Source organism: Rhynchophorus ferrugineus, unplaced genomic scaffold (assembly GCF_030347505.1).
Source record: "Rhynchophorus ferrugineus isolate W39M unplaced genomic scaffold, kcgeb_rfMv2 rfM1, whole genome shotgun sequence".
Taxonomy (NCBI): Eukaryota; Metazoa; Arthropoda; class Insecta; order Coleoptera; family Curculionidae; genus Rhynchophorus; species Rhynchophorus ferrugineus.
This window is the reverse complement of record NW_027472580.1, coordinates 44,732,682-44,760,667: the sequence shown is the minus strand read 5'-3', so window position 1 is coordinate 44,760,667 and position 27,986 is coordinate 44,732,682. Positions and strand designations below refer to the sequence as shown.

Here is a 27,986-nt window from a genome sequence, read left to right as displayed (position 1 = left end):
ATAATAACACTTGCTTAAAAAAAGTCTTTATTCAGTAATAATAGCAAAGGTCAACCCAAATTTATTTACACATTATGTTATAATATAAAATTGACTATTATTTTACAATTACTTCATTTATTCATATTTTGAACAATTGTTTTTCTGTTGATATACAGTTTAGTTATCAAATAATATTTAAAAAAAAACGATTTTTTTAAAACAGCTATATAAAACACCAGAAACTTTATATACAATTGATTTAATCAATTCTAAGCAAGAATCTTTTTTATTTTATTCATAATACTTCTACAGATTAAGTAATTAAAAAGATCTGGTCTAATTTGCCAATAAAAAGTTACTACCTAAGATGTATAAAATTTGTCAACTAATAAAGAAAATGTTTCTAACAAAAATTAAGAAATATTTGTACTTTGCTTCCTTGCAAAAGTGTAAAATAAAATTCTTGCTTAGTTAAAACTTTAAAAACTCTTAATATAACATATAACTTAATCTATAGTTTTTTTTACATTCTTTAAAAGATTCATTAGTAATGCCTCGAATGACCTGCAACAAAATTATTGATCAAATATGTTTCGAGAAACACATAATATTTTAACGTTTATATCAATAAGTAATAAGATTCATAAAATGTGTTTGATCTTACCAAAAGGACCTAAAGAATGATGATGATGGTGTGAACTGTTAGGTGTAGACGGGGATGGTGGTGGGTAGTGCGTTTGTGATGCATGATGGCTAGCTGGTACTGGAGAGACCGCTAGTCGATTCGAACTTAATGTTTGGACTACTGGGGACGGACCGGGAGCATGCCCTTGAGGTGGAGGGGGCGGGGCCATAATTAATCCTATCGGGGGGCGATACACGCCTGATTGGAATTGTTGCTGTGGCTGTGGGGGCTAAAAGAGTAATTACAAAATCAACTTAAAATATACTCAAATAAATCACCTTCGCCAATAGGCCAGATTATAAAATGAGGTTTCATTATAGTTTACCTGTTGTTGAGATGGATTTTGCATAATTGTTGTTAAATAAGGCGCAGGTACATTGTTTACAGAATTCATTTTGATGCGTGGTGGAAAGATATGTGGAGGAGGTGAACCAGGTGGTGGTGAAGGGGGTGGTAAATTATCTTCTGAATCACTCTCTTCAGGTGGATGAGCGGGTTTTTTAATCACTTTGACCTGTAACATAGACAATACATTACATACATGCATTACACACACATACATACATACATACACGCATACACACACACACACACATATATATATATATATATATATATATATATATATATATATATATATATTAGTCGTTCGAATAAGTCGTCACATCTTTCTATTAAATTTTTTGAGTACATTCAATTAACTATCAATTAATTATATCAAGAAAAGAAGACAGGTTGAGGTTGGATTGGCAATTGTTTTGCAGTTACTCAAAGCATCCTTTTACATAGTTAAGTAGAGTTGAAGCAAAAGTTTCTTAGTTCAAGCTATAGCTTAACCAAAGGTTTAAAAATTTCAAAACTATTAGAATAAGGACACATCCATGTTTTAAAAAATACCATCCATGAATTCCTGGCGGAAGCACCACAGGGCGTAAGGCCACCAACTGTGAGGTGAAAGGTGGACTGCAATTACCGTGAACTAACATAGTTTACTTGAAATTCAGACAGAAGTTTACCGTGCTGGGTATATGGCCACCAAAGAGGGATTATAGTAGCTCAGTTGTCACTATTGCCCTTTGGAGTCACCAAAACTTAGGTATACCAAGGAAACCAGTTGCTTATACTTATCTGGAGTGAAAAACATAGTCGTAATCGTGCCAAATATAAAAAAGGTTATAATCTCGGTTAAAATGCCGTGAGGAAATTGTTTCCGGATCAGTTACTATAACTAGATATTTGTTATTCTTCAGTTGATGGAATAAATATGGTGAAATTATGTGTCTGAATTCATTGTAAAAGGTCTGACAAGCAATGGAATTAAATAAGCTGTCGTGAAGAATACTTATTTCAAATCGGATTGTCCTCGGAAACGCGGGGTGTAGACGTACCTTTCAGAGCGCTCTTTTGTAAAAAAAACATCTGTGTTAGTGTTGGTGTAATAAAAGTGCTGGTCATAAAAAGTAAAAACCTAGTCTCAACCATTGTAGGGTGAAAACGTGATTTAAAACGCGAAATTTAAAATTTATTTTTTATAAGCAAGGCTCTACCTTCTAGGAATTTTCTTTCTTACTTTCGGAACGGTAAATCGAGAGAGTAAAACGCGCATAAAAAAAATAAATTAAACATTTAATGACTATTAAGTGATTTGTACGGTTAATTTCAATACACAATGGCTAATCCACAACATCTTTCTGTCGATCTATCTCAAATGCACGAATGGAACATTGTTACAAACAAAAAACGTTTGAGAAGTCCCGAAGAACAGGTCGTCCGAAAACAGACGACAATCAGCGACTATTGGCTTCAAAAACCTATCCAAACATACAGCAGTTTCAGTGCCCTGACAAAAGAGATAGAAGGAAACCAGAACAACAAAGAAAACCACCAAAAGCAATTCTCAGACCACCCCCAATAACAATATATAAGATAGGTGTGCATCTGCATCTGGTAAACATCTGCATGACTTGCTCAAAACAATATGTAATAAATACACAATAAAAACAATCGGATATGAAACAATAAAGATTCAAATGTTTGACCTTGAGCATTTCAAAGTTTTAATAAGAGAATTGGACAATAGAAGCACGCAATACCATACTTTTCGACCAAAGTCCGAAAAAAACTTTTAAATTTGTCATAAAAGGACTACATCACGCCACAGATTCAAATACAATTAAAAGAGTACAAGGTTACGTAAGTTGTAAATATACATAATATCATAAATATACATCATGCAAAAAAGGAGCCACTGCCAATGTTTTATATTGATTTGAAGCCAAAAGAAAACAATAAACATGTTTACGAGATTAAGTACTTGGACCACACTGTCATTAAATGTGAACCACCACACACAAAAAGAATCATCCCACAATGCGCCAGATGCCAAGCATATGGGCATACGAAAACATACTGTCGCAAGTTGTATAGAAACACGCCAGGGAACTAAAAATGTTCGTAAATGAACAAAATATTGACGTTATGATGGTTTCCGAAACATACTTTACGGACAAGAATTATCTGAAAGTTCCTAAATATAAGCTTTATCATACAAATCACCCTGATGATAAAGCACATGGAGGTACAGCCATAATAATTCGAGATGATATAAAGCATTTCGAAAAAGAAAAATTCCGCAAAGACTACCTGCAAGCCACCAGTATAACCATAGAGGAAGCCCATGGACCATTAACAATTTCTGCGATTTATTGCCCACCCAAACATAACAACAAGGCAGAACAATTTCAAGAATTCTTCAGTACGCTAGGTAATAGATTTATAGCAGGAGGAGATTATAATGCAAAACATTTAATGTGGGGTTCAAGAATAATAACCTCAAAAGGTAGAGAACTGCTCAAAGCCATAAGGAAAGATAACTTACAACATATCTCTACTGGTGAACCAACATATTGGCCTTCAGACAGAAATAAAAAACCAGATACAATAGATTTCTGTATTACAAAAAATATTGATCCAAAAAAAGTGTCAGGCAGAATCATGTTTCGACCTGTCTTCTGATCATTCACCAATAATAGTAACAATTTCTTCAAAAATTACCATCAAAGATAAACCCACTTCTCTATGCAATAACAGAACTAACTGGCCCTCATTTAGAGAAAACTTAGACCAAAATATATCTCTAAACTTACCGTTACAAACTGAAATGGATATAGAAATAGCAGCAATAAATCTTACAAAAAATATACAGGAGGCAGCATATTCTGCGACTCCCAACAGTGAAACATTTCTAAGAAAAAATACACATATATCATGTACAATACAGAAAAAGATAGCAGAAAAAAGAAAGTTACGACGAAATTGGCAACAGCAAAGGACTGAAGAGAATAAAAGAAAATTTAATAGGGCCATAAAAGAGCTGAGAGATCTAATCCAAAATGAACAAAACCAAGGCATTCTACTAGGCTACAGACTATTCGTTGTGGAAAGCAACAAAAAAGCTTAGGAGATCCCAGCAGCATAACCCACCTATTAAAACAAGCGAAAATAATTGGGCGAGAAGCAATAAAGAGAAGGCCGACATTTTCTCAAAACACTTAAAAAATGTTTTTAAACCTTTCCAGTCTCAGCTACATAAAGATGACGAAAATAAAATTACTAGCTTTCTAGATTCGCCATTTCAAATGGATTTACCGCACGAGAAATTAACGGTCAAAAAAGTTAAACATACAATAATGAGAGAGATTAATATTAAAAAAGCTCCTGGTTATGACTTAATTACTGGCAAAATTTTAAAAGAACTATCAGAAAAGGCTATAAAACTATTAACATATATTTTTAATGCTATGCTACGAATTAATTACTTCCCTAGTATCTGGAAAGTAGCTAAAATATTAATGATACTTAAACCAGGAAAAATACCAGAAGATGTGACCTCCTACCGACCTATAAGTTTATTACCAATAATCTCGAAAGTTTTCGAGAAATTATACATAAAAAAGCTAAACTATATAATAGAAAAAAGAAAAATTATTCCAGAACATCAGTTTGGCTTTCGCAATAAGCATGGGACTATAGAACAAGTACATAGACTTGTAAACAAAATTATCGCTGACCTAAATGCCAAAAGATATTGTTCGGCTGCTTTTCTAGACATATCTCAGGCTTTTGACAAAGTATGGGATACGGGCTTGCAGGTTAAACTAAAGAAACTTCTCCCTCATCCGGACTATCAGTTACTAAAATCGTATCTCACTGATAGACATTTTATTGTAAATCAAGGCGATGAACATACCGAATTAAATCCCATATATTCAGGAGTTCCGCAAGGTAGTGTACTGGGTCCAGTACTGTATCTTCTGTATACGGCTGATCTACCCACCACAAAAATAACTACCGTGGCAACATATGCAGACGATACAGCAATCTTAGCATCCCATGAAGATCAAGTCACAGCATCAATAAACCTACAAACCCACCTGGAGCAAATACAATTATGGTTGAAGACATGGCGCATTAAAGCCAATGAATCAAAATCCACACATGTAACGTTTACCCTGCGTAGAAGAACATGTCCACCAGTAAATATCAATCATCGTCAACTCCCCCAAGCAGAGCATGTTAAATATCTTGGTATGCATTTAGATCGACGCCTAACCTGGAAGAAGCACATACTCTCTAAACGGAAACAACTAGGACTAAAATTATATCAAATGTATTGGCTCATTGGGCGCAAATCCAAGTTATCATTAGATAACAAGGTATTGCTGTATGAGTCTATACTCAAGCCCATTTGGACATGTGGAATTCAACTATGGGGTACCGCCAGCAAATCTAATATATCCATCATTCAACGGTTCCAAAATAAGGTGTTGCGTGCCATCGTTGATGCTCCGTACTATATTTCAAATAAAGTGATACAACGCGATATTCCTCTAGAACCTATAACGAGTGTAATGCAACGTATTTATGTGAAGTACTTCGAAAGAGTGTCAGTGCATCCCAATGTACTCGCTAATCAGCTAAATATGCGACGTGATAGTGAAGTGCGTAGACTAAAACGTTTAACACCACCTGATCTGATTACTGGACATATGTAGAGTTTAGAATAAGCATTAGAATAAGTCTAATTAATTAAGATAATATTTTATACAGAAGATTGCTTAATGAAGTGATTTTCTACATGCCATGTATATATAATATAAACAGAAGAAATACTTATTGCCAATAGGGCAGATTGTGGACTCACGAAGAGTAATAAAAAAAAAAAAAAAGTTGTATAGATGTGTGAAATGCGCAAGAGATCATGCGACCAATGATTGCACTAGCAAAACACGTGACAGTAAAGTAAAATGCGTAAACTGTGACGGCGACCATCCTGCAAATTATATGGGATGCCTACTCCGTAAAGCGTTGCAACAAAAATTTTATCCAGAACGTCTGGAATGTTAATGGACTCCAGCAACATGCCAGGGAGCTTAAAATGTTTTTATATGAATAAAATACTGATATCATGATGGTATCCGAAACACATTTCACTGATAGAAATTATTTACGTATTCCGAAATACAAGCTGTATCACACAAAACATCCAGATGATAAAGCACATGGAGGAACATCTATAATTATTCGTGAAAACATAAAACACTGTGAAAGAGAGAAATTCAGCGAGGAATATGTACAAGCAACCTGTAATATTGAAGTAACCATTGAAGGAAGCGCACCGGCCATTAACAATGAGTGCTATCTATTGTCCACCTAAACACAACAACAAGGCAGAACAATACCACGGTCTCTTTAACACGCTGGATAATAGAATAATTGCAGGAGGAGACTATAATGCAAAACATGTAATGTGGGGTTCTAGGCTAATAACAGCAAAAGGCAGAGAATTGGTCAAAGCAATGAAGGCACATAACCTACAGCATATCTCTACTGGTGAGCCAACATACTGGCCGTCAGATAGAAATAAAATTCCCTATACCATAGACTTTTGTGTTACAAAAAATATTGACACCAAAACGTGCAAAGCTGAATCATGCTTCGATCTATCATCTGATCACTCACCAGTTAAAACTAAATTTACCTCTCAAAACGGAAAGAGATACAGAAATAGCAGCAAAATATATAACAAAATCTATACAAGAGGCCGTATGGTAGGCAACAGCAAATAGCGCGACATATCAAAAGTTTAATCATATTTCATCTATACTTAAACAAAAAATTGCCGAAAAGAGAAAACTGCGAAAAACCTGGAAACAAATCAGAACAGAAGAAAACAAGAGAAAATTCCAACAAGGCCATAAAAGGAAGAGCTAATAAATAAGGAACAAAATCAAGGAATTCAAAACTATTTAGAAAACTTAACGCCAACTGACGCAACGGAAAATTCTCTTTGGAAAGTAACCAAAAAAATTAAAAAACCTAAACAACACAATCCACCCATTAAAATTGACAACAATACCTGGGCTAGGAATTATAAAGATAAAGTGGAAGTTTTCTCTAAATATTCAAAGACAGTATTTAATCCATACCCGTTTGAAATATCAGCAACAGAAGAAAATAACATAGTTGACTTTCTTAGCACTCTGTTTCAAATGGATCTGCTACACGAGAAATTTACTATTAAACAAGTAAAACAAACAATACATAAAGAAATCAATTCTAAAAAAGCTCCTGGTTTTGACCTAATAACTGGAAGAACCTTAAAAGAGCTTTCAGAAAAGTGCATCAAATTAATAACATTCACATTTAATGCCATGCTAAGACTTAATTACTTTCGTAGCACTTGGAAAATGGCTCAAATCATTATGATTCTTAAACCTGGGAAAAAATCAGATCTCTCCTCTTATCGTCCTATAAGCCTGTTACCTGTGATCTCTAAACTATTCGAAAAATTATACAAAGCTTTTGCTTTTTTTTTAAAAAGCTTTTGCCCCATACCCACTTTCAACTGCTGAAAATCATACCTCACAGACATTTTATTTTCAAACAGGGTGACAAATGCACTGACCTACACCCAATATATTCGGGTGTTCCGCAGGGGAGTGTTCTTGGCCCATTGTTATATCTTATGTATACAGCTGACCTACCAACCTCAAGAAACACTACTGTTGCAACATATGCTGAGGATACAGCGGTTTTATCATCACACGAGGATCCAATATCAGCCACAAAAAAACTCCAACTTCATCTTAACAAAGTCGAATTGTAGTTGAAAACGTGGCGTATCAAAGCCAACGAGACAAAATCTACCCATGTGACATTCACCCCTTGTAGACAAACATGTCCCTCAGTAAAACTGAATAATCATGAACTTCCGCAAGCAGACAACGTTAAATATCTGGGAACGCATTTCGATCGACGTTTGACATGGAAAAAACATAGTTACAAAACGCAAACAGCTTGGCCTTAAACTAAACCAAATGTATTGGCTGAGAGGGCGTAAATCTAAATTATCATCAGATAATAAGGCTTTGCTGTATAAGTCAATACTTAAGTCCATTTGGACCTATGGTATTGAACTGTGGGTACTACTAGCAAATCTAACATAGATATCCTCCAGAGGTTCGAGAATAAAGTGTTGCGAGTCATCGTCGATGCTCATATTACGTGCCTACAAACTAATTCGGCGTGATATCCCCATAGAACCCATAACGAGTGTGATTCGAAGTGTTAGTGCGAAGTACTCTGAAAGACTATTAGTGCATCCCAATGCACTCGTCAAAAAGTTAAATGTGCGCGAAGAAGTTGAAGTGTGTAGGCTCAAACGCAAACTGCCATACGAACTGATTAATAGACACATAGATTGAGATTTAATCATCTCTACAATAAGCTAGGATAGTTTTTAGAATAAGTTTTATAAGTTAGAATAAGTACTTTATATCTGCTGATAGCATAAAATTTTAATGTATTAATATTCTGATCTCTACACAGCCAATTCTGGATACAATCCCTTAATTTAAATGCTTAATCATATCTCAAAGTTGCAAAGAGTTGCATCTCAAAAAGAAATTGACCAAGTATAGTAACTTAATATTTAACATAATTTATAAAAAGGTTGTAAGCTAAATAGTAAGTAAATTGATAAAAAAAAACATTTTAATATTTTTTTTTAAAAACTTTAAAAAAACATTTTAATAGATATTATAGTCTTCTTCCTGTATGGACCTCAATCACGAAATATACTTAACTAATAATACGACTAAGGCCTTTAAACCTGCTTAAGATGTAAAAAAAGAACACCATATGAAGTAAGGCGACTAAAATATAGAATGACCACTAACTGAATGCCATTCTTTGTCGAAAACTTAATACTTCGCTGGCTAAAAAATAAGAAATTAAGATTCTACCGACCTTTACTTTCTTCTTGGCAGTCTTTTTGTGAAATTTAGTCTTCTTATATCTCTTTTCCTTTGGCAGCTTACTCTTAGGAGGTGGCGGTGAAGAAAGTTCTTCGCCCGCTGAAGGTGAAGTTCCTTCTCCCGGTTTGATGCCGTCAGCAAATTGTACCATTTTCATTCTTCTTCCGCTAATAACCAAATCTTCTATTTTTCTAAAATTATCCAAAGTCATTTAATATATTTGTATTGAAAAAAAAACATCATACTTGGATCCACTTTTGAGTAAAATTCCTTTTCCCACTTCTTTAGATCCCGTGTGATTAATTAATGGTGGCGGCCACTGTATTTGTTTCTCCCTAAATACTTCTGATATAGCTTCGTTATCATCTTCTTGTTCTAGTTCAAGGGCCTTCTAATAAAGTTTCCAAAAACAACACACAAACTCACTACTATATAACTACTCAATTATAATTATTACTCACCTTTATTAGATTTTCCGTACGTACTTTCAATCTGTCCGTACGCGCCTTTTGTTTTTCTTTTCTTCTCTGCTCTTTTTCTTTTCTTCTGTTCTCCTTTTCTTGTCGTCGTTTTTCACGCTCTGCTCTTCTTTCCGCGACTTTTTGTAATAAGGCTGTTTCTGCTGATGGTTTCTCGTTCGATAATTGAGTTTCGATAGCAATATGCTCAAGTTCTTGTTTGATCTATTTTATAAACTTAACTTTATTATTTAATTAAACAAGAATCTAATATATAACTAATAACTCTAATATATACAGGTGGCGCAAAACTGGCGCAGCCGACCTGGTTATTAATAATTCCAATTAATTGAAATCCAATAAATTATCAAGAAATGAAAACAGGTTGACATTAGATAGACAATAATTCAGAAATTACTCAAAACGACCCTTAACATAATTGAACAGAATTTGGATACAAGCCTACAGTTAAAAATCAAAATTAAGATGGGTGCATTTAAAAACCCTTAGTTCGTCTGTTTCAGGAATTTGAATAAAAGCCAAAGAAATGTTTATAATAACAGTTTCGTTCATATAGTATAGAATTGGATCAGCAGTATAGTTTATACCAATTCAACAAGTTGCCCCTTTAGACTTGAGGCTTGCACGGTTATTCATATCTGAAATATAGGCTTACAAGCTGAAGTTTTGATATAGCGCAATTTAAAGAACGTTCAAAATCCGTAAGAATCCTTGTCGCCGACTCCAAAAAGGTATCTCGGAAAGCGTTTGACTTTCGTTCCTGCGGAGACACAACCTGGTCTGGGCGTCTGCCGATTGGTGACACTCTCCCGGAGAGAGAGAGAGAGTAGTGTCTTAGAAGAGCCAGTAGTAATCAAACCCTCGGTAGAGGTTTTCACTATGAGATATTTTCGGTAACATTTTCAGTGCATATTGTTCTAATATATGTTTTTTTCATGATAGGATTTTTTATGCGAGGATATATTTATGTCGGGTTAAATGTATGCTAGGACATTGTACTGCTAGTTAACGGATATGAGAGTGAAAATATATTGGTTAGTGTTAGTTGCGGTCTGTCAATATCGGTCTCTTGGGGAGTCGTATTGGAATATTTTGATTGGAACTGTGAATATTTTTTTTGAGTGAGATTTTAATTATTAATGAATATTAGTTTAGGTTATAGTAATTATTGTCCAACTTAAGTAAATATATATAGTTTATTATATTAACTATTTTTTTTATCTCATCTTTCCTCATAACCATTCCTTAGTCCCCTTATTTAGAGAATCCCGTACCCCGCTCGCGGTTTGGGATATAGGAGAAAACCAAGAGCCACGTGGTGCCCCGTGAGCAAACCCCTACAATAGTTCAATATTCAATAATACAAGTTCGACCATTATGACCCATAAATTGCCCCGACGAAGAGAGAAAGAAAGTAGGCTATAGCCTGAGATCATAAAACTGATGACTTTTTAATTAATTCAATTAACCGGAATCAACTGACTTAAAAATAAACAATTTAAACGAGAAAGAAGACAGGCTTCCGTTAGAGTCCCCGATCATTCAGGACTTAAACCACCAAATACAAATTGAAGTAGCTTGGCCACGCATTAAAAACAAAAAATTAAATTTTTGGAGGAAAACAAGAATAGACTATTGTCAGCACATCGATCGATCCAACAAATCACCATTTCTTTTTCTTGAAAGAAAATTGTTTACGTAAAGTAAACGTGTAAACTTACATACACAGACATAAACAAAAACTGGAACTCAGAATACAAAACTAATGATCGCTGAAAAGAAACATAGAAAACGAACAATTGGAAACGAAGAAAGACATATTTAAATATCCAGGACTTATTGTATCAGAGTATGAAGACAAACAAATAGAAATAACAAATAAGACTATAACAAAGTCACATACAAAAACAAGAAGGAAGGCTTCAAAAAAAGTGCGGCAAAAAAATCCTAATTCACTCGAAAAGTTCTAGAAAGCCTTTTTAGAAGCTGCGATACCCCTTCATTGGGGTGTTAAAACCATTTGTTTATAGATATAATTTCTTAACTCCGAGCACATAACTCAAATGGCATCAGAAAGATAGACCAAAGACTGGTTGTGAATAATACTTTAAAATATGAACTTAATGAAATCCATCAGGTCTTATGTTATATATGACTTTTTATATATTTTTAAATCGTATCTTTAGTACTTTCTATGTTTCAGTATGATAAAACATACCTCCTGCTGCATACTTTGTGGAACCACATCTGATGGTACTATATGTAACATGTTTCCAACTTGTAATATTTGCGGTTTAACGTCAATTCTTGGTGGCGGTTGCTGAAAAACAAACAGGAAAATATAAATGTACAAGCATTCTCACATAATAAAGAATGAATAATATTCTCAATTTATTGTGACATAATTAAAAAAAAAAAGTGTCATCATCATCAACCCATAGTCGGTAGTAAAGTACTTCGCAATCAATATGCTGCTGTTGACGCCACATCATTTCTAATATTCTTCACTAAACCATTTTGATAATGTTCATATAATATTTTTTATATGTCTCTCTATAATCTTAATCTATGGTTTTTTTGAAAATGTTTTGCATCTCTCATCCAAAATATCGATTTCGCCATATGTTTGTGAGCGATTGGTGCACCTTTTCTTTGAGACATGTGTAAATTATTGCAACCTGCATCTCTAAATATTTGATCTTCAACTGGACGTTGATTGACTTCATTTTTAATATTATTGACATAATTATTATTTAATATAATAATTATTGACATAATCTTAAAGAAAAACAGGCAGAAATTGCCTTTAGCAGTGTGCACTGTAGATTCGCATTATTGAACACAACACTGATGGTACAGTAGAAACTACTCAATTGCAACTGAGTTTCCCAGGTACTAGTTAACAAGTTTTGTGAATCATAATATAATGGTAATAATACTTGATTGATTAAAGCTTTTTTTGTCATTTAAGTTGAATTAGTTTAAAAGAAGATTGGTAGATGTTACTTCAATCGTAATTTTGAGACTAGTTTTAAATTTAATAGATAAAGAAATGATTTCCTTTCATGGGGCTGGATGGGGCACATTATAGAAAAATAATAAATACCCATGTTAAAGAGGGCTTGAGAGCATTCATTCTGACTACCATCGTCGTTCTTTTCGGTCATAATAGCCCTTAACATTTCGCAGATGGTAAATATCTTAATGACGCGATTTACCCAAACAGGGCCCAAAAAATACGTGACAATGCAAATATTTCTTTGTATTTATAAGTTGTGACATATATTTTATACTCGATCACCCTTGTTAAACTACTCATTATTTACTGCATTATCAATTACTCCTATTAATTATTATAATATTTCTTCTTTTCCCTATTTACCATCTTAGAGTAGTGAAACTCCTGCAGCTTGGAGATTCCCCTTATTAATTCAGTCGCAGTAGCTACTTTCTTCACTACTTTCTAACTGGATGTTGATGAGATTTACAATAGCAGTTATCTATCCGTTTTCAACACTTTAGTAGTTTATTTAAAAATTCTCAAGTCATATAGATAATATGAACTCTGTCGGGCCTCAACTTATCGAAAATATTATCAGCGAACATTAAATCGCGGATCTCATTGGCAAACACAAGTTCGGATCGCAAATGAATTTGGCAAATTGTTAGGCACTCGCACACAGTTAATAGTCATAACGCTTTAATTTTTAACAATAATTGATTTGATTAACATTTGAATTAATTAAACCGAGTTTAAAATTTTTAAAGACCAAAGCTGTCCAAATTGAGAGCCAGTGTATAATGTAGAACTCGGACAAAAAAAACGACAATCGCTCGCTTTCCTCTATAAACTAGCGAAGTGGGACAAACGTTATGTCATATTTCAGATATTAATATTCAATATTAAAACTAATTAAACAAATGATACTCTGATAATACTAATACTGACCTGGAAATTCAATGCTGGACTTATACATTCTTGTAAATTTTGATTATCAATATATCTAGGCATAGGTATATCCATGATATCTTCGCTTGGAACAATTTGTAACATATTTCCAACCTGTTTGTAACATGATTGGGAAGTACGCTTATTATGTTGGTACATCGGAGTCCTTGAAGCGGGAGATCCCACATGGGATTGCACATACTGTTCATTATACTGATAGTTTGGTGGTGGAGTGTTATAATTGTAAGTTGAAGTTACAGTTTTCGGTGACGACTGGCCTAAAACTTGATTAATTCTATCGTCAAGCGAAATCCTTTTTGGTGAATCGAATTCGTGCTCGTTAATTTTCCCTTCTGCGAGTTCACTGAAGTCATCATTTGTGGTGCTTTCTGGTAGTTGATCGTCACTGATTGTTGAATCAGCAACACTACGTTTTAATTCATCAAAAGACGATGATACTTCTTGTAAAGATGGTGACTTGGACCTCTTCCTGTTAGGACTATGATATACTTGCTTCAAATCATTGGTTTTATTACTCCTGTCTTTTCGGGGAGTAGAACTCCGCTTCGCTCTGGATGAAGGGCTAGTGTGTCGTCTAGGAGATTTATCTTTTGGAGATATTGTATGTCTACGCCTTGGTGATGGAGTGCGACGCCTCCTGGGTGATATGCTCTTACGCCTCCTCAAAGGAGAAACACTGCGTTTGGATGGCGAACGTCTCCTCGGAGATGATCTTCTTCTCGGAGATCGCCGAGGTGACCTTCTCCTCCCAGGGGAACGCCTTCTAGCAGGAGAATCTCGTCTTTTTATTGGACTCCTTCTACGCTTTGGAGATTCACGTTTGGTTTTGTGGAAAGTCTCCCTTTTTTCGTCCCAATTGGAAGACTTGTTTCTATCTGGGCTTCTGCTCAGCTTATGACAACTTCTATCTTTCGCGCAAAATTTTTCTTTTTCTTCAGCTATCTCACGTTTATTATCTTCAATATGAGCCTCCAGTTTTTTGCGTTTATTTTCTTCCCGAAGAGTCCTGTCTTCGCTGTCCGACTCATCCAGATTTAACAACGAAGTATTTATCAATTGTTTTTTTGTCGGAAGTGTTAAACTAGTAAATAAAATTTTTTGTTTGGAAGGATTTTGAATATCGCCTGTTACAGATTGGAAATTATTGATGAGACCACCCGTTGTTGGTTCTATGGTTCTATCGTCAGTTTGGTCCCAAAATGTTTCTACATTCGCTTGTTTATCTACGACATCTGGAGGGTCATTTGTGATTTTGAGACTTGTTTTTGAAATATCTATTGTTGAAACGATTGGAGCTGAAATATTAGTTGCAGTCGTAGCTAAACTCAACGTTATGTTTTGGGTAACGTTTGCGGATAAGCTTAAGTTAATCAATGGCTTATTAAAGTCCAAAACCGTTTCGATTTTAGGAGACGGTACGGGCCCAAGACCTGATTGTTCATTTGTTAACACAGTTTGAGTATTTGAATTATCGAGTGGGCTCTTAGATTCTGAATGTTTAGGCATTAGTCCATCCAAATTAGGTGCCACTTTCTTAAGGGCATCGTCTTCAGGCTGTATATTTTCCGTTTCCGTTTCATGATTTTTTTTCGTTGACGTAACGGCTTTCAAAAACTCTTCATATTCATCTTCAAGTTTATCTTGAGATTCAACATTGGCTTCATTCAATACAAACATGTCATCATCTTTTTCTACTTTCACTGATGATAAATTTAAAACTGTATCAGGCAATTTAATGTCCCATCTTTTCTTTTTGGAAATGTTACAATCGTTAATATCATCCACAGTATCATTATTTCTTTTAATTTTATTACTACCAGTGTCTTCAATATTTACCACACTTAAATTTAAATCAAATTTATCTGGATCAAATTTTATATCCCTCCTGGTGAAATGTTTGATATTCAATGGTATTTCGAGACTGAAAGAGCTCTCTCTGGTTTTTGTTTCGATTCGATCATTCCTCGAGGATATTTCTAATGGTTCTTCATCGCTTTCCCATGATGAACTAAAATGTTTAGTGGTAAGTGGCCGTTTCGATTCTAAATTATTAGAACAAGAATTTTCTTGTTTTACAATAACATCAGCAGAATCCTCGATTTTAGATGACACTGGAGATAGAGTTTTTGACAGGTCACCATCCCGATTCTTATCAAACATATGTTTTTTTCGTTTATTCTTTATTTCTTCCCAGTCTGGCTGTTTTTCAGAGGCTCTATCTTCGACACGATTTAATGTGCCAGATTCAATTAAAGGCGCCATGGACAGCTCCTTTTCTATATTTTCTTCCAACAAAATAAACTCGTTACTTTTCCCGCGCTGCTTCTCTTTATTTTTTAAATACTCCTCATTTTTTTTCAAAAGATCTACTTTGTATGCGAATTTTGATTTGTCAGTAATAATTTTAATACTATGATCGTTTGAACATACTAATTCTTCTAAATTTATAAAATCTTTATGTTTATTCATGTTTTCGGAAATGTCCTCAATATTTGCATTTTTGTTTTTATCACTTATACAATCTTGTGAAAATCGATTCGTGAAATACATTATATCATCTTCAAAACTATCTTGTAAGTTTGGCATTAATATTTCAGGAGGCGTATTAAGTAACTCATCTATAGGTTTGATTTGCTTCTGTTTATTTGGCTTATTACTAGGACTATTGTCTGAAATATCACTATTAACAGTCTCCTCACTGTCCACGCCGTTGTTCACTTTTCTCTTCTTGGTTTTACTTTTATGTCTTTTTTCCTTTCGTACATCTTTCTTTTTTGTATCTTTTTTAAATTTCTTTTTTCTCTTTTTGGTTTTGTTAAACTTTTCAGGTTCTGAAGAATCAGAAACTGTATCAGATAACATCTTATCTTTCCGTTTATCTTTTTTAAATTCCACCTTCTTTGTCTTATTTTTCTTTTTAATGCTCTTTTCATCAGACGAACTCATATTATCTCTCTTTAACTGTTTCTTTTTAACCTTCTTATGCGATACTTCAATATCATCTTCGTCTAAGTACTTTTGTTCATTTTTTAAGGCGGCTTCTAGTTTTTCAAGTTCCTTTTTAGTTTTGTCATATTCGTCTTCAATAGATCCAGTTTCCTGTGCAGATAATTCTATATCGGTAATTTTGCTAATATTCCATTCGTTTATATCAAGATACTGTAAAGTTTCAATTACTTTAGTTTCACTAGAGATATTTTTCTTATGTTCCGGCGTTGTGGAAATAGAACCAGAGCTGTTGGCTTCCAATGGCGGAGTATATAAACCTTCCTCTTTAGTACTAATGGAGTCTCTGATATCATCTTCTACATTATCTTCCTCTCCGTCTAAATACGTTTGTAAAAACGATAATCCCATAGATGATTCCAGAAGTTTAGCTTCAGAATGATCGAATTTTTTCCAGTTTTTTGGATACCATTTACGTACCGAATTTTTTTTATCACCTTGAACCCTAGATGGAAATTAAGTAGATTAATTTAATAAAAGCAAAAATAATATATGTAGCAAAACTAAAAGCAAATTTAATGAAGTAAAAAAACAGTTACTACTAAATAATAAGTGTTGCTACAGGAAATTTGAAATAATTCTTATTGTTACATATAATGACTTACTTTAATGAGGTTTTATATAACCGTTCTATATGCTCTATTCTCTCTGGTGTAATCAAAGCAAAAAGCTGATCTCTTTTCAAATAACCAGATTCTGTCTTTTTATGATTTGTACTGTATATAATTTGTGGTTGTACTATTGTAGCCCTAGAATATTTGGAAGCTCAATCTCAAGCTTAATAACCAAAAGATACCTCTCAATACCTTAAATAAGAATATGGGATCCAAATTGGATCACCATTGATTGGATGACATCTGTATATTTCAATTGGTGAAGACGGTGTCTCAAAAGTAAAATACTGCTTAAGGCTAAAATTTGCCGGATTTACCAATATGAAATACTATTAAAATATCTTACTTAAAATGTTTTTCCCTTGGTCTTTTAAACAACTTGGATTTCAAATAGGCATCTTTTTCAGGTGTTAAATTTAACTCTATATACTCTTGCCAATTCTTTGGATACTGTTTTGGTTTCTTCTTAGTACTTTCATGTTCCTCATTTACTTTTTGTGACATACATGAATTTGGCGACATTGTTTGTGATTCAACTTCACTTTTTCTAATGTTACGACATTTTATCTCGCGCTTCTTGAACAACTGTTCATCTTTTGCACCTATAACATGAATATAAATAGTAAAAATATTGTTCATTATTCTATAAGTTTTTTTATTTTATATTAATTTTAAAATTATTAAATTTTGTGTAGTAGTTAACAAATCAAATTATATATCAAATGTAAATTTTAAAAGCATTGTCTTTATAGGATTCTTTTGAACTGAACCATCAAAATTAATCTATAAATATAAATGTTAATAGATAAGGTATAAAAAAATGCTGTTTTGAAATATAAAATTTCTAGAATCATTATTGTTTAAATAGTAGTTTAAAATATATCAACAGTTTTAAAATACATCCAAAAACAAAATTATTAACATACAAAAATTGTACTATTATAAATTATAAAATTTCAAATACCTGTAAAGTAAACCTTGGCTTCTGGTTTAATCTTAACAATAGTCGTACCTTCCATAGATAAAGGTGGCAAACTTGCTTGTTTACCCCCAAAGCCAGCTCTTTTTAGCTCCTCAATATCTCGAATGACTGCTTTTGCAGCATCATCAGCAGTAATAACTAAAACAAATGGTATTAACTTTACTTATTGTCAAACTATTTCTGAAAGAAGCATCATAAACAATCCATCACAATGTTTTATATAACTTAATTTATACAATGAATAACTCTTTTGTAGTACCTTTTTTAGGTTTCTTTGTAGGCTGTTTTACTGTGTATTCTGCACAGTTTCCAACATGTTTATCTTCTTTAGAAATTTGTGCTTTATATTTACTAGTATATGCTTGTAACCGTTTTTTAGCTAATATAACAGACTTCTGTGATTGCTTCAATTGCAGAGACTCTACACTTATATTAGTTAAATCATCTGAACTACATTCAGGTATATCACTGGTATTTTTAAAATCATTAAAATGATCCTGAATTTCTTCTTTGGAACTACAGGCGGATTCGGAGCCTAACTGTCCATCCACACTATCACCATGTTCAATTTCCATCTTTCTGTGTTGTCTCTAAAATGTGACAAAATAAAAAAGCTATAACTAAAAATAATTCTCCCATACATTGATAAAATATTGAACATGTTTATAATATAATTATATATATAGTATTAATAATGAAAACATAATTAATTAGAGTAAACTATTGCATTTTTATACTAAGTTTTATTAATACGTTAAGTCGTACAACTTAATTGGACCACATATATTACTATGAACATTACTAAATATACAAAAATCTACTAATTATTTTGACACAAGCAGAACTAGTACACGAGCAATCAATATTTGGTGATTTTTTTTTTAGGTTTGTGTTACAAAATTTCTTGTTCAAAATTTCTAAGATAATACCATTTTATTTTTTAACGCATATAGATGTAAATGTATACATATAAAAAATTAATAACAATAATCATATATTAAACTAATTTAAAAATATTTTTATTGTTCAATATTGGAACATTTTGGTTGAACCTACTCTATGGTTGAACTGTTGGTACCGTTCTGTCAATTATATAGAAGTTCACTTTTAACATAACTGTCAAATAGTTGGAATTTGGGTAGCTTATTTATATTTACTATTTTACGCTGTTCTAACAAAAAAGGAAAAAGAAACCTCTAACAAATTCTACAATACAATGGAAAACAAGGAGTACTATTTTGGAAATTGTATAGTTTGATATGTAATCTTAAATTAATAAGTTGAAAAGCTTTTGTCAACGTTAGGTAGCCATATTGTGTAATTTTAGTTTTATCACCATTATGGACATTGAAAAAGAGGTTTGTATTTCAATTGGGAGTCTGATTTGTGTTGATAGGCACATAAATGAACTTTCTATGTATATATGTCTTATTTTATTGTAGACACATCTAACAGATGAAGAGGAAGATCTTGAAGCATTACGTTTAGCTGCACTACAATCATTAAAAAAGAAAAATGTTGAGACAAATAAAACAATTATATTTCAAAATGATTCTGAACAAATTTTAAGACAAGGAAGATTACATAAGGGTTTTAATGGGAAAAAGGGGAGGAATTTTGGTGGTAGAGGTTCCAGAAATGTAAGTAAAAATTTGAGTAATTAATTAAACAATAATTGAAATATAATATGCATTTTAATGGAAAAGAAATTTAATGATAATTTTTTATCCTTAGGGTCAATTCTATGGTAGTAGACACAGATCAACAAATCTAATTTCTATAACACCAATTACTAATGATAATGAAAAACCAAAGTGTGAAAACACAGATTCAATGTTTACTAGACCACAAGACAGATATAGTAATACACAAGATGAAAAGAGAGACAAAACAGATGAAATACTTAGTAAATTTGATCGTTATAATGATTCAGATAAATCAGAAGAAGAATCTGAAGATGACAGTCCAAAAATCAATTCAGATAACACTAGTAGCCCAAAATTATTGAGATCTGATAGTTTAGAGGCTTTAATGCAAGAGCTGGATGATGAAATTCAAGGTAAAGTCAAAACTAAAGAAAAGGATGAAACAAATTTAAGAACAAAACTGAAAGTGAAGAAAGGTAAAGATTTAACTAAAGTGGAAATAGAGGTTTCTGGAAGCACTGATAAAATTTCTCAGGAAAAAGTTGAAATGCAAGAAAAAGAGGTAAAGACTGCAGATTCAGTAAAAACTGAATATAGAGGAGATCCTGGGTTAACATTATCCATTTTGGGAGGGCAGCCTGGAGGAAGTGAGCCACAACCTAAAAAGAGGAGGCATGGTTTTCATCCCAGAAAGGATTTTCATAATTATAGACACAGTAACCAGCTTTCTTCACCTCCCCCGTTTACAAATGTTTTACCAAATATTGTTTCAATACAGTTTCCTCCTGGAGTGCCACCAATGTTTTCTCCTGGTTATGGGCCCCCAAATATTATGGTACCTCCACCCTCAATGCCTTTCTTTGATCGGCCATTATCTCCACTGTCCATCAATGCAGAAACTCTGCAAACCCAAACAATGGCTCCTTTATCACCACGAAGCGCAGCTTTCGTGTTAGAAAATCGTGCCATAATCGAAAAACGGAAACGCTCGCCTAGAAGATCTTACTCAAGGAGTCCATCACCAAGAAGGAGGTCTTCAAGTGATCAAAGGCGATCGCTTAGTCCGTGGAAAAGGTCACCAAAGAGAAGATCAAATAGTCCGATGAGATCAAGCAGTCCTAGAAGACGATCTGCCAGTCCGAGAACTCGACAATTTAGTCCTAAGTCGCGAACGTTTAGTCCAAAGGCCAAACCAGTATGTGGTCCACATAGTCCTAAGGCCAGGTTGCCTAGTCCAAAAATAAGAAATTTTAGCCCAAAGCAAAGAATGTTTAGCCCTAAAAGACGTTCAAACTCTCCTAAACGTGCAGATAAAAAAGGTAAATAATTAATACTTCTAGAAGTAAGTAGAAATAATATTGCTTTATTGAATTATTGTAAATTAATGAATAATTAGCTAGCGATGGGTGGAAGTACTTACATTTCAGCCAATATGTTGTTGGTGCCGTCACCGTTTCCTACAATTTCGTCACTGTCGACGATTGGCTTAGATCGTTCTGACCATGAATACTAATATGAAACTTAGAAGCTTGTTAAAAGTTGTTGTAGGCATCCAGAAGAGAAATCTGCTTGGAATAATACCGCTGAAATTAAGAGGAAAACCAAAGGAATGAATTACCCTAAAGAAATTAAGAAAATGGCAGCTGGAAAACAAAAACTACGTAAAAGTGGCAACAAAAGAGCCAGCAACACCTGAAAATAAAAATGGCTAAACATAATTAAACAACATTTGATAAAATTTGCGCGGTCTACCTATAAGAGACCCAGGGAAAAATCGGTCACGCAACAATTAATAAAACGCTGAAAAATTTGTCAATCATTTAGAAAAAAAAACCTTCAAACTGCATGAAATTGAGTTTAATAACTGGAAAAGTTTAATACCAGGAAAGGCAATTATAAAACTCAGCAACTTGATTAATGCAATATACCGATTAAAACATGTCTATGAAACTTGGAAAACCACCAACTAAAGTAAAATTTTATTGACCAGTTGAGTTTATTGAGTTGTTGAATAACTTTTGTAAAAAAGTTTAAAACCAATCATATATAGAAAAAAATCTGATACCTGCATATCAGTTTGGTTTTATGAACAAACATTCAGTTGACCAGGTGTATAGAGTCGCAGGCTTTATTGAAAAAATTTAAAGAAAAAGTTTGCTCAGCTATATTTTTGAATATAACGCAAGCCTTCTCTGAGGGACTCGCATATAAACTCCATAAAATGTTACCGAAGCAATACATTAAACTCTTAAACTTCTATATCTCAGTTAGGATCTTTAAAGTTAAACGAGAAGCTTACTGAAGCTCTTTCGAGATAACTACCTAATTTTAAGTCACTGTAGGTTAGTCAGCAACGACTAGTAATAATATATTAATAAATTATAAAAAACTTCCAACAATTGATTTCTACATTGGAATATCTGAACGATATAAATACCTAGAAATATACCTGTTATATATACTGAATTAATCGCAGTGAACAAAGCAATAAAATAGATTACAATAGTTACGTTATAAATACCATAAGCAATATTTTTCTACGCAAATCTGTTTTGATTCAATTTCCCAGTAATTATTAAATACCTCTATTTTACAGAATCAGATAGTTCTCCAAAATCTAAACCCAGCATTCGTGAACGCCTTGGTTATAAGAGCACATTAAAATCTGAAAGCAGAGATATTCCAGATAAATCGGAGGCTGTTCAAAAGATTGAAGAAAAACTATTGGACCCTGTACTGGAAGCACGGAAACGTAAATTTGAAACTAAGGAAATTCAACTTAAAGAAGGCGTTATAAGACTGAAGCCAAAAGATGAAGTTAGGACAGAAAAAATAGATGAAATTAAAGATACTAAGCAGGATAATAAACAAGACCTTGCCTTACCTATGTTGACTGAAAAAGTGGAAAATGATGAATCGATAAATGAAGATGATGAAATAGAGTTAGAATCAAAGATAGATTTGTTTTCAGATGAAGAATCAGGAAGTGAAAATGAGGGCCGCTTTAAAGTAAAAGAAGAGGTATCAGATAAAGCATCTGTTCTTCCATTCACTACACTTGTTAATGGAACCAAGGAAAAAAATGATGTAATCCATAGTACGAGTCTAAAAAGAAAAAGAACAAGGGATAGGCCACTTTCGCGAAGCAGAACAATGTATCAGAGGCGACTAAAACATGATGAATCTATTAGAGATCTGAAAAAGTCTCGATCTACTCGATCCTTGTCTTCAACGAAGTTAGATCGACATGAAACACCAAAAAGATTTGACAGGAAAATCGAAATTAAACTAAAGAATCCCTCTAAATACGATAAAGAAGATAAGCCGAAGAATGATAACAAACAGGGCGAGAGAACGCGGAAAAATGAAACAGAAAATAAGAAAATTGATGATAAAAAACCCGATGAAGATGACGATTTTGAAACGGAGATAATTGTGGAAAATGAAGATGAAATTGAAAACACTAATGATGAAGGTAAGGTCTTATATTTATTTTATAAAATGTTATAGCTTAATTACATGTTCAATATTATGGTGAAGTTCGTTTTGAAAACTAGTATTTTTGGTATATTTAGGACCTAATTGCATTAATTTATTATTTTGTTTATAAATTATTTTGAATTAACTTTTTATCATATGTTGGAAAATATTAGAGGAATAATGAAAGAAGATATTTTCCAAATAGAAAATTATTTTTTAATCAAAACAAAAGTTTAGAAAACATTTTTCATGATAATATTAATTGAAGCCTAGACATCTTGCAGCAATGTTTTAAAAATCTAATCTCAGTTAGTTATCCCATTATGTATTCATTATACAAAAAGAATACACAATGCCCTTTTAACCCAATGAGGAAAAAACTTTCTGATCCTAGACTATAAGTAGGACTAATAATTGTTGTATTTGACTACCCGTGAATTCCTATATATATTCTATAGCTTGCAGTTTAACCCTTTCATGAAATCATAATTGGTATGGTATATAATTAATTCTAATTTTATTTTTACTAAATTTCGAGTTTACTTACTAAAGTCTTCCATTTGGTATTTTTGAAATTCGGGATCCTGGTTTGCTGGAGTCGCAAATTCGTTAAGTTGTGAATTTATAAAACTTAAAACACTCGTATTGATTGACTGATCTATAAACAATTCATTTTGTATTTTATTAGACCTAAGAGCCCAACTGAGCAAAAAACGAGCAGAAAAGTTGAATAAAAACTCGTCGTCTGATGGAGTCCCATCCAGATTATTACAGAATGCACTCCAAAATGCGTTACCCATCAAAAAGACTAGTTCCAAATCGAAGCCCAAAGAGTTATCTAATAGTGGTGAGTCTACGTTATCTTCATAATCATTTTTTGATATGTAATCTGAGATCCTGTGAACGTCAGGCGTCATTTTATAAAGTTGATTTTTTTTTCTATGGTGGCACAGATAAGAGCAATTGTTTATTATGAGGTAAGTCGCAGTGGCTTTCATATATCAGAAGTAGTAAACGTGAAAGCAAAATAAAAAAAAATTATAAAGTAGTATGATAATTCACGTACTCAGCTGAGAGAAATTTTACATGGGTGCAAAGCACTGCCAGACGTCTAATATATTAAACTGTAACTGTAATTATATTGTTTTATTAGATTTGAATTTTATATATGTTATTTAAACTAAAATTTGAATGGACGCTCTCGAAGGTATGCATTTGTGTTCGCACCAACAGCTGATCTTCAAATATATCTAGTGTGGATTCAAATTAAGCAAGGCTTTTGAAATTGTCTGGCCGCTGTGACTAATTTTTCATAGTAGTCAGTTCTTCCTACTGTAGTAGCGTATTTTCAAAGAAAAAAAACTCATAATAAAATAAAGTAAATCTGATATTCAGGGGATTTTGAACTAATAACAGTACAATAAAATAATACTTGGCATCGAATTTGTTAAATAATATTGAATGATTAAATTACATTTAAGTGTTCAAAGAAAATATTCCGATACTATTGGGTATTTTATTTTTATTGATTGAAATATACTATCAAGTTATATTTTATCTATAGAGTTGGCGAATATCAAAACTTTGTTCACTGCTGATTTTATCGCCAGTAGATTTCATTTAACAGTAAAATCGAAGAGACATGTGAAGGTCTGTAAACATGAAATTTCTTACGGCTTTAAACGCTTTTCCACAACAGGTATTACATATTGTTACTGTCGTTTTTATTTTTTTTTGTTATAAATTTATTGGAAATATCTGTTGGATCAATAATTAGTAATTTTATTCCATTATTTGAGCCGAAATATTATATTATACACTTATTTTAGATGGAAAATTGCCGATCCACTTGAGACTTGGAACGTGTAGTTCGGAGGTTCTTAACAAGCCTAAACGGAAGTCCAGGAAAAGGAAAAATGTAGAAAGAGAAGGCCAGGTATATTGTATTTTGTTGTGTTCTTTATATATTTAGAATAACTTAATGTAAGATCCGATGTAGTAATTTTGTATATCATCAACGTCTGGGTAAGTGAAAATTCGACAATCCATTAAAAGCGTTCTCTAGCATGCTTACGAATATTATCGAGAATGTTTCGGAAGGACAGAGTTTGCAGTTAGTTTTTAGTTCATATTTCATAACTGCAGATGGATAATAGTATGTCAATAAAAATCATTGGTTTAATCTTTTATCTCCTATAGATATAAAAGAATATTATATAATAGTATAAAAATATATTCTCACTTTTATTTGGCTGTGATTAATTGTGATGCAGTAATAATCTTTATATTACTATAATACAATACTACAAGTATCTTGTGATAAAATATGAGAAAAAAAGTAATCGCAAAATTGATTGTGATTCACATATTTGTTCTTAAACTCTTTAGTTCAAAACATTTATTGGTCCTTGTTATTACGACAAAACTCTAAAATACATGATTTCCTTCATATTATGAACTGACTAAAAGTGGTATTATTAGAAAAGTGATTTTTTGATATATAAATTAAATATCTAACAGGTTTTATTAAATGTTTTAGATCTCTGTGTAAAGCTTTTTATTTTTTTATAGTTATTTATTATATGGAATTATGCGACAGTGTCCTATTTTTAAGTATATCATCGAATAGTACTTTTTGGAAATAAGTGTGTTATGTGATATTTATTTTCATATCTTATATTTTTCATAGGTCGATAAATTCTTCACAACATTTTTCATTTTTCCTTTTATTGTGTGCTATTACTTTAATATGATTATCATTTTTAATATTTAATTTATATATATTTAAACACATTGGGTACAGTATCTAAAAATATAAATGGATGAATGATGAAATGAGAAAATTTCGTTTTTTTTTTTTTTAATTTATTTTGTGTGTGTGAGTCAAGATAAAGCACACTGTCGTTCGCAAGCGTCTGATTTTGTGGTTTATATACAGGTTTCAAGTTTTATTAAATTAGGACATTAATTATATGATAAAAGCAGAAAGAAGCTGCCTATACAGCACTTTTAAAACATCTTGGCTAGGTAGGTATTTATTGAGTCGATGGGTTTCTTATGGAATTAATACTTGTAATATTAATTATTTAATTAGAATTCTTAATGTAGTACTGTATTTAAAAATATGTAGAAATAATTATTGTAATATTTATTATTATTTAAAATAAACTCTACATTACTATGAATAATGTTACAAATATGTTGCTTGTGAACGGTAGAGTACTTGTTGATATGGGTTATGGGGACGCTTCAATTATAGGTATAATTTTTTAAATTTCTTTAATCATCAGTTATAGTTTATGCATATATTTTATTGTGTACTATACTATTTTATTATAAGTATTTTTTAAGTTTGTAATGTATGCACTTTTTACTTCCAAATATTTTTTTTTTGCTAAAAAATGCATACATATATAGGAAATCATTGTAAAAAATTATTATCAACTGGAGCCGATATCCAATAAATTTTGAATGGGAATTAACCCAGGGTTGTGCTTTTCAAATATATCTCCACTTGTTAAAAGCGAGGAGAATCAGTAGTTCTAGACGTTATTCATTAACTCAAAAGTATCTTCGCTTATTTTTAACTTTGTTAAGCCTACTTTTAGGTTTATTAATATAGTTTTGTGGTTAATTGTGATACTCCTGTTGCTTGCCACACTGTAGAGATGGTTTCAGTTTTAATACACATCTCACTAACATTCGTCCATTCTGTATTAATAAGTTGCTTCACTGCGTGACATTGAAATTTGCTTATTAACCTACTGGAGTTAATTTTTACTTAAAGCTAAACATGACAGTTAATTTATAGAATTATGTAGTTTTATTATTGAGGAGTTATTTTCTGTGCTTATATATACCATATTATGTATAATATGGCGTATATATAAAAAAGTGCATACATTACAAATGAAGCTGTAGAATATTTAAGTTGACAGCAATGATTAATCTCTATATCTACTGATTTTTAACGCTATTTATATTCCCATTTAATGTTAAAATTGTTACAATTTTGCTAGGTACTTGTAATATATTTATTAAGATAGAAACTAGTCAGAAACCGTGGTTGAAAATGAAATATTTAACAAAATATATTATTTATGGTCATATAGGTATAAGGAAAACAAGGAGACCGTGAACAACCGAAAAAATTGGAATTTGTACAACCTGGATATGTGAGAACAGACTTATAGTGACATTAATTAGGTATTTATGTTGTATAATAATGCTTCAAATAGTTACAGTTAAAAAATGTTCTTGTAAATTAAATTAAATTATCTGCCTGTTCTAATTCTTTTTTAGAAAGACCATGTAATTTTTTACAATTTTCTTAAGTACAAATCTTTATAAAATTAAGATTAAAGTCCACATATATTATACCCTTAGAATTACTTTGTATATATTATGTATATATTGTTGATAAAGTATAAACATTTTTTATTTTAAATAAAAAAACCCTCTCAGTGATGGAAGTTTTATTTGTCCTATATTTATAATATTGCATTATGGGAAGCTATACAATTCAAAGTATATAAATTTAATATCTTTAATTATAAATTACCAAATTATCTTTAACAGAAAAAAAATTTTAAATTTACACTTTTAATGATATTTTATGTTATGAAAGATTGCTATCGAAATTTTAATCTTCATCATCAGAACTGTTATTTGTTTTGTTATATATATATTGTTCAATTCTTTGTTTCAATATGTTATCTTCATTAAAATCACCACCTCTCAATTTGTTATTTTTGCAGCCAATATATGGACATTTTGCTTTATTCTTTGATTGTCTTAAATAATCATATATAGAGTTATGGTCAT

At 32.1% G+C, this 27,986-nt stretch overlaps 2 protein-coding genes across 4 annotated transcripts; one reads left to right on the top strand and one right to left on the bottom strand.

The window, feature by feature from the left end:
* Window positions 1-10: 10 nt before the first annotated feature.
* LOC143206837 (uncharacterized) lies at window positions 11-18,897 on the bottom strand. Of its 3 annotated transcripts, none has more exons than XM_076419627.1 (14): window positions 18,802-18,897; window positions 18,296-18,626; window positions 18,019-18,174; window positions 17,401-17,656; window positions 17,247-17,351; window positions 17,046-17,189; window positions 13,414-16,885; window positions 11,683-11,784; window positions 9,447-9,668; window positions 9,231-9,376; window positions 8,978-9,176; window positions 993-1,181; window positions 647-896; window positions 11-546 (listed from the first exon to the last, which is right to left on the bottom strand). In XM_076419627.1, the coding sequence occupies exons 2-14, from the start codon at window positions 18,609-18,611 to the stop codon at window positions 527-529; spliced, it is 5,577 nt and encodes a 1,858-aa protein (XP_076275742.1). In that variant the 5' UTR covers window positions 18,612-18,626; window positions 18,802-18,897; the 3' UTR covers window positions 11-526. The 3 variants fall into 3 exon arrangements, with proteins under 3 accessions (XP_076275742.1, XP_076275741.1, XP_076275743.1); XM_076419626.1 differs by having other exon boundaries at window positions 18,678-18,882; XM_076419628.1 differs by lacking the exon at window positions 647-896 and having other exon boundaries at window positions 326-546; window positions 18,678-18,882.
* On the top strand, window positions 18,882-27,629 carry LOC143206842 (uncharacterized). The gene is made up of 7 exons (XM_076419641.1): window positions 18,882-19,394; window positions 19,479-19,676; window positions 19,771-21,001; window positions 22,279-23,157; window positions 23,851-24,009; window positions 24,992-25,098; window positions 27,275-27,629. The coding sequence occupies exons 1-7, from the start codon at window positions 19,377-19,379 to the stop codon at window positions 27,278-27,280; spliced, it is 2,598 nt and encodes an 865-aa protein (XP_076275756.1). The 5' UTR covers window positions 18,882-19,376; the 3' UTR covers window positions 27,281-27,629.
* Window positions 27,630-27,986: the final 357 nt, after the last annotated feature.

Excerpts from the sequence above, each read along its gene's own strand:
- LOC143206837 (XM_076419627.1), bottom strand. The coding sequence starts at position 18,611 with ATGGAAATTGAACATGGTGATAGTGTGGATGGACAGTTAGGCTCCGAA. Across the intron at positions 9,177-9,230 it reads TTACTCAAAAGTGGATCCAA|AAAAATAGAAGATTTGGTTA; the intron begins GTATGATGTTTT and ends GGATAATTTTAG. Across the intron at positions 1,182-8,977 it reads CTGCCAAGAAGAAAGTAAAG|GTCAAAGTGATTAAAAAACC; the intron begins GTCGGTAGAATC and ends TCTATGTTACAG.
- LOC143206842 (XM_076419641.1), top strand. Across the intron at positions 19,677-19,770 it reads GTGGTAGAGGTTCCAGAAAT|GGTCAATTCTATGGTAGTAG; the intron begins GTAAGTAAAAAT and ends TTTTATCCTTAG. Across the intron at positions 24,010-24,991 it reads CAAAGAGTTATCTAATAGTG|ATGGAAAATTGCCGATCCAC; the intron begins GTGAGTCTACGT and ends CACTTATTTTAG.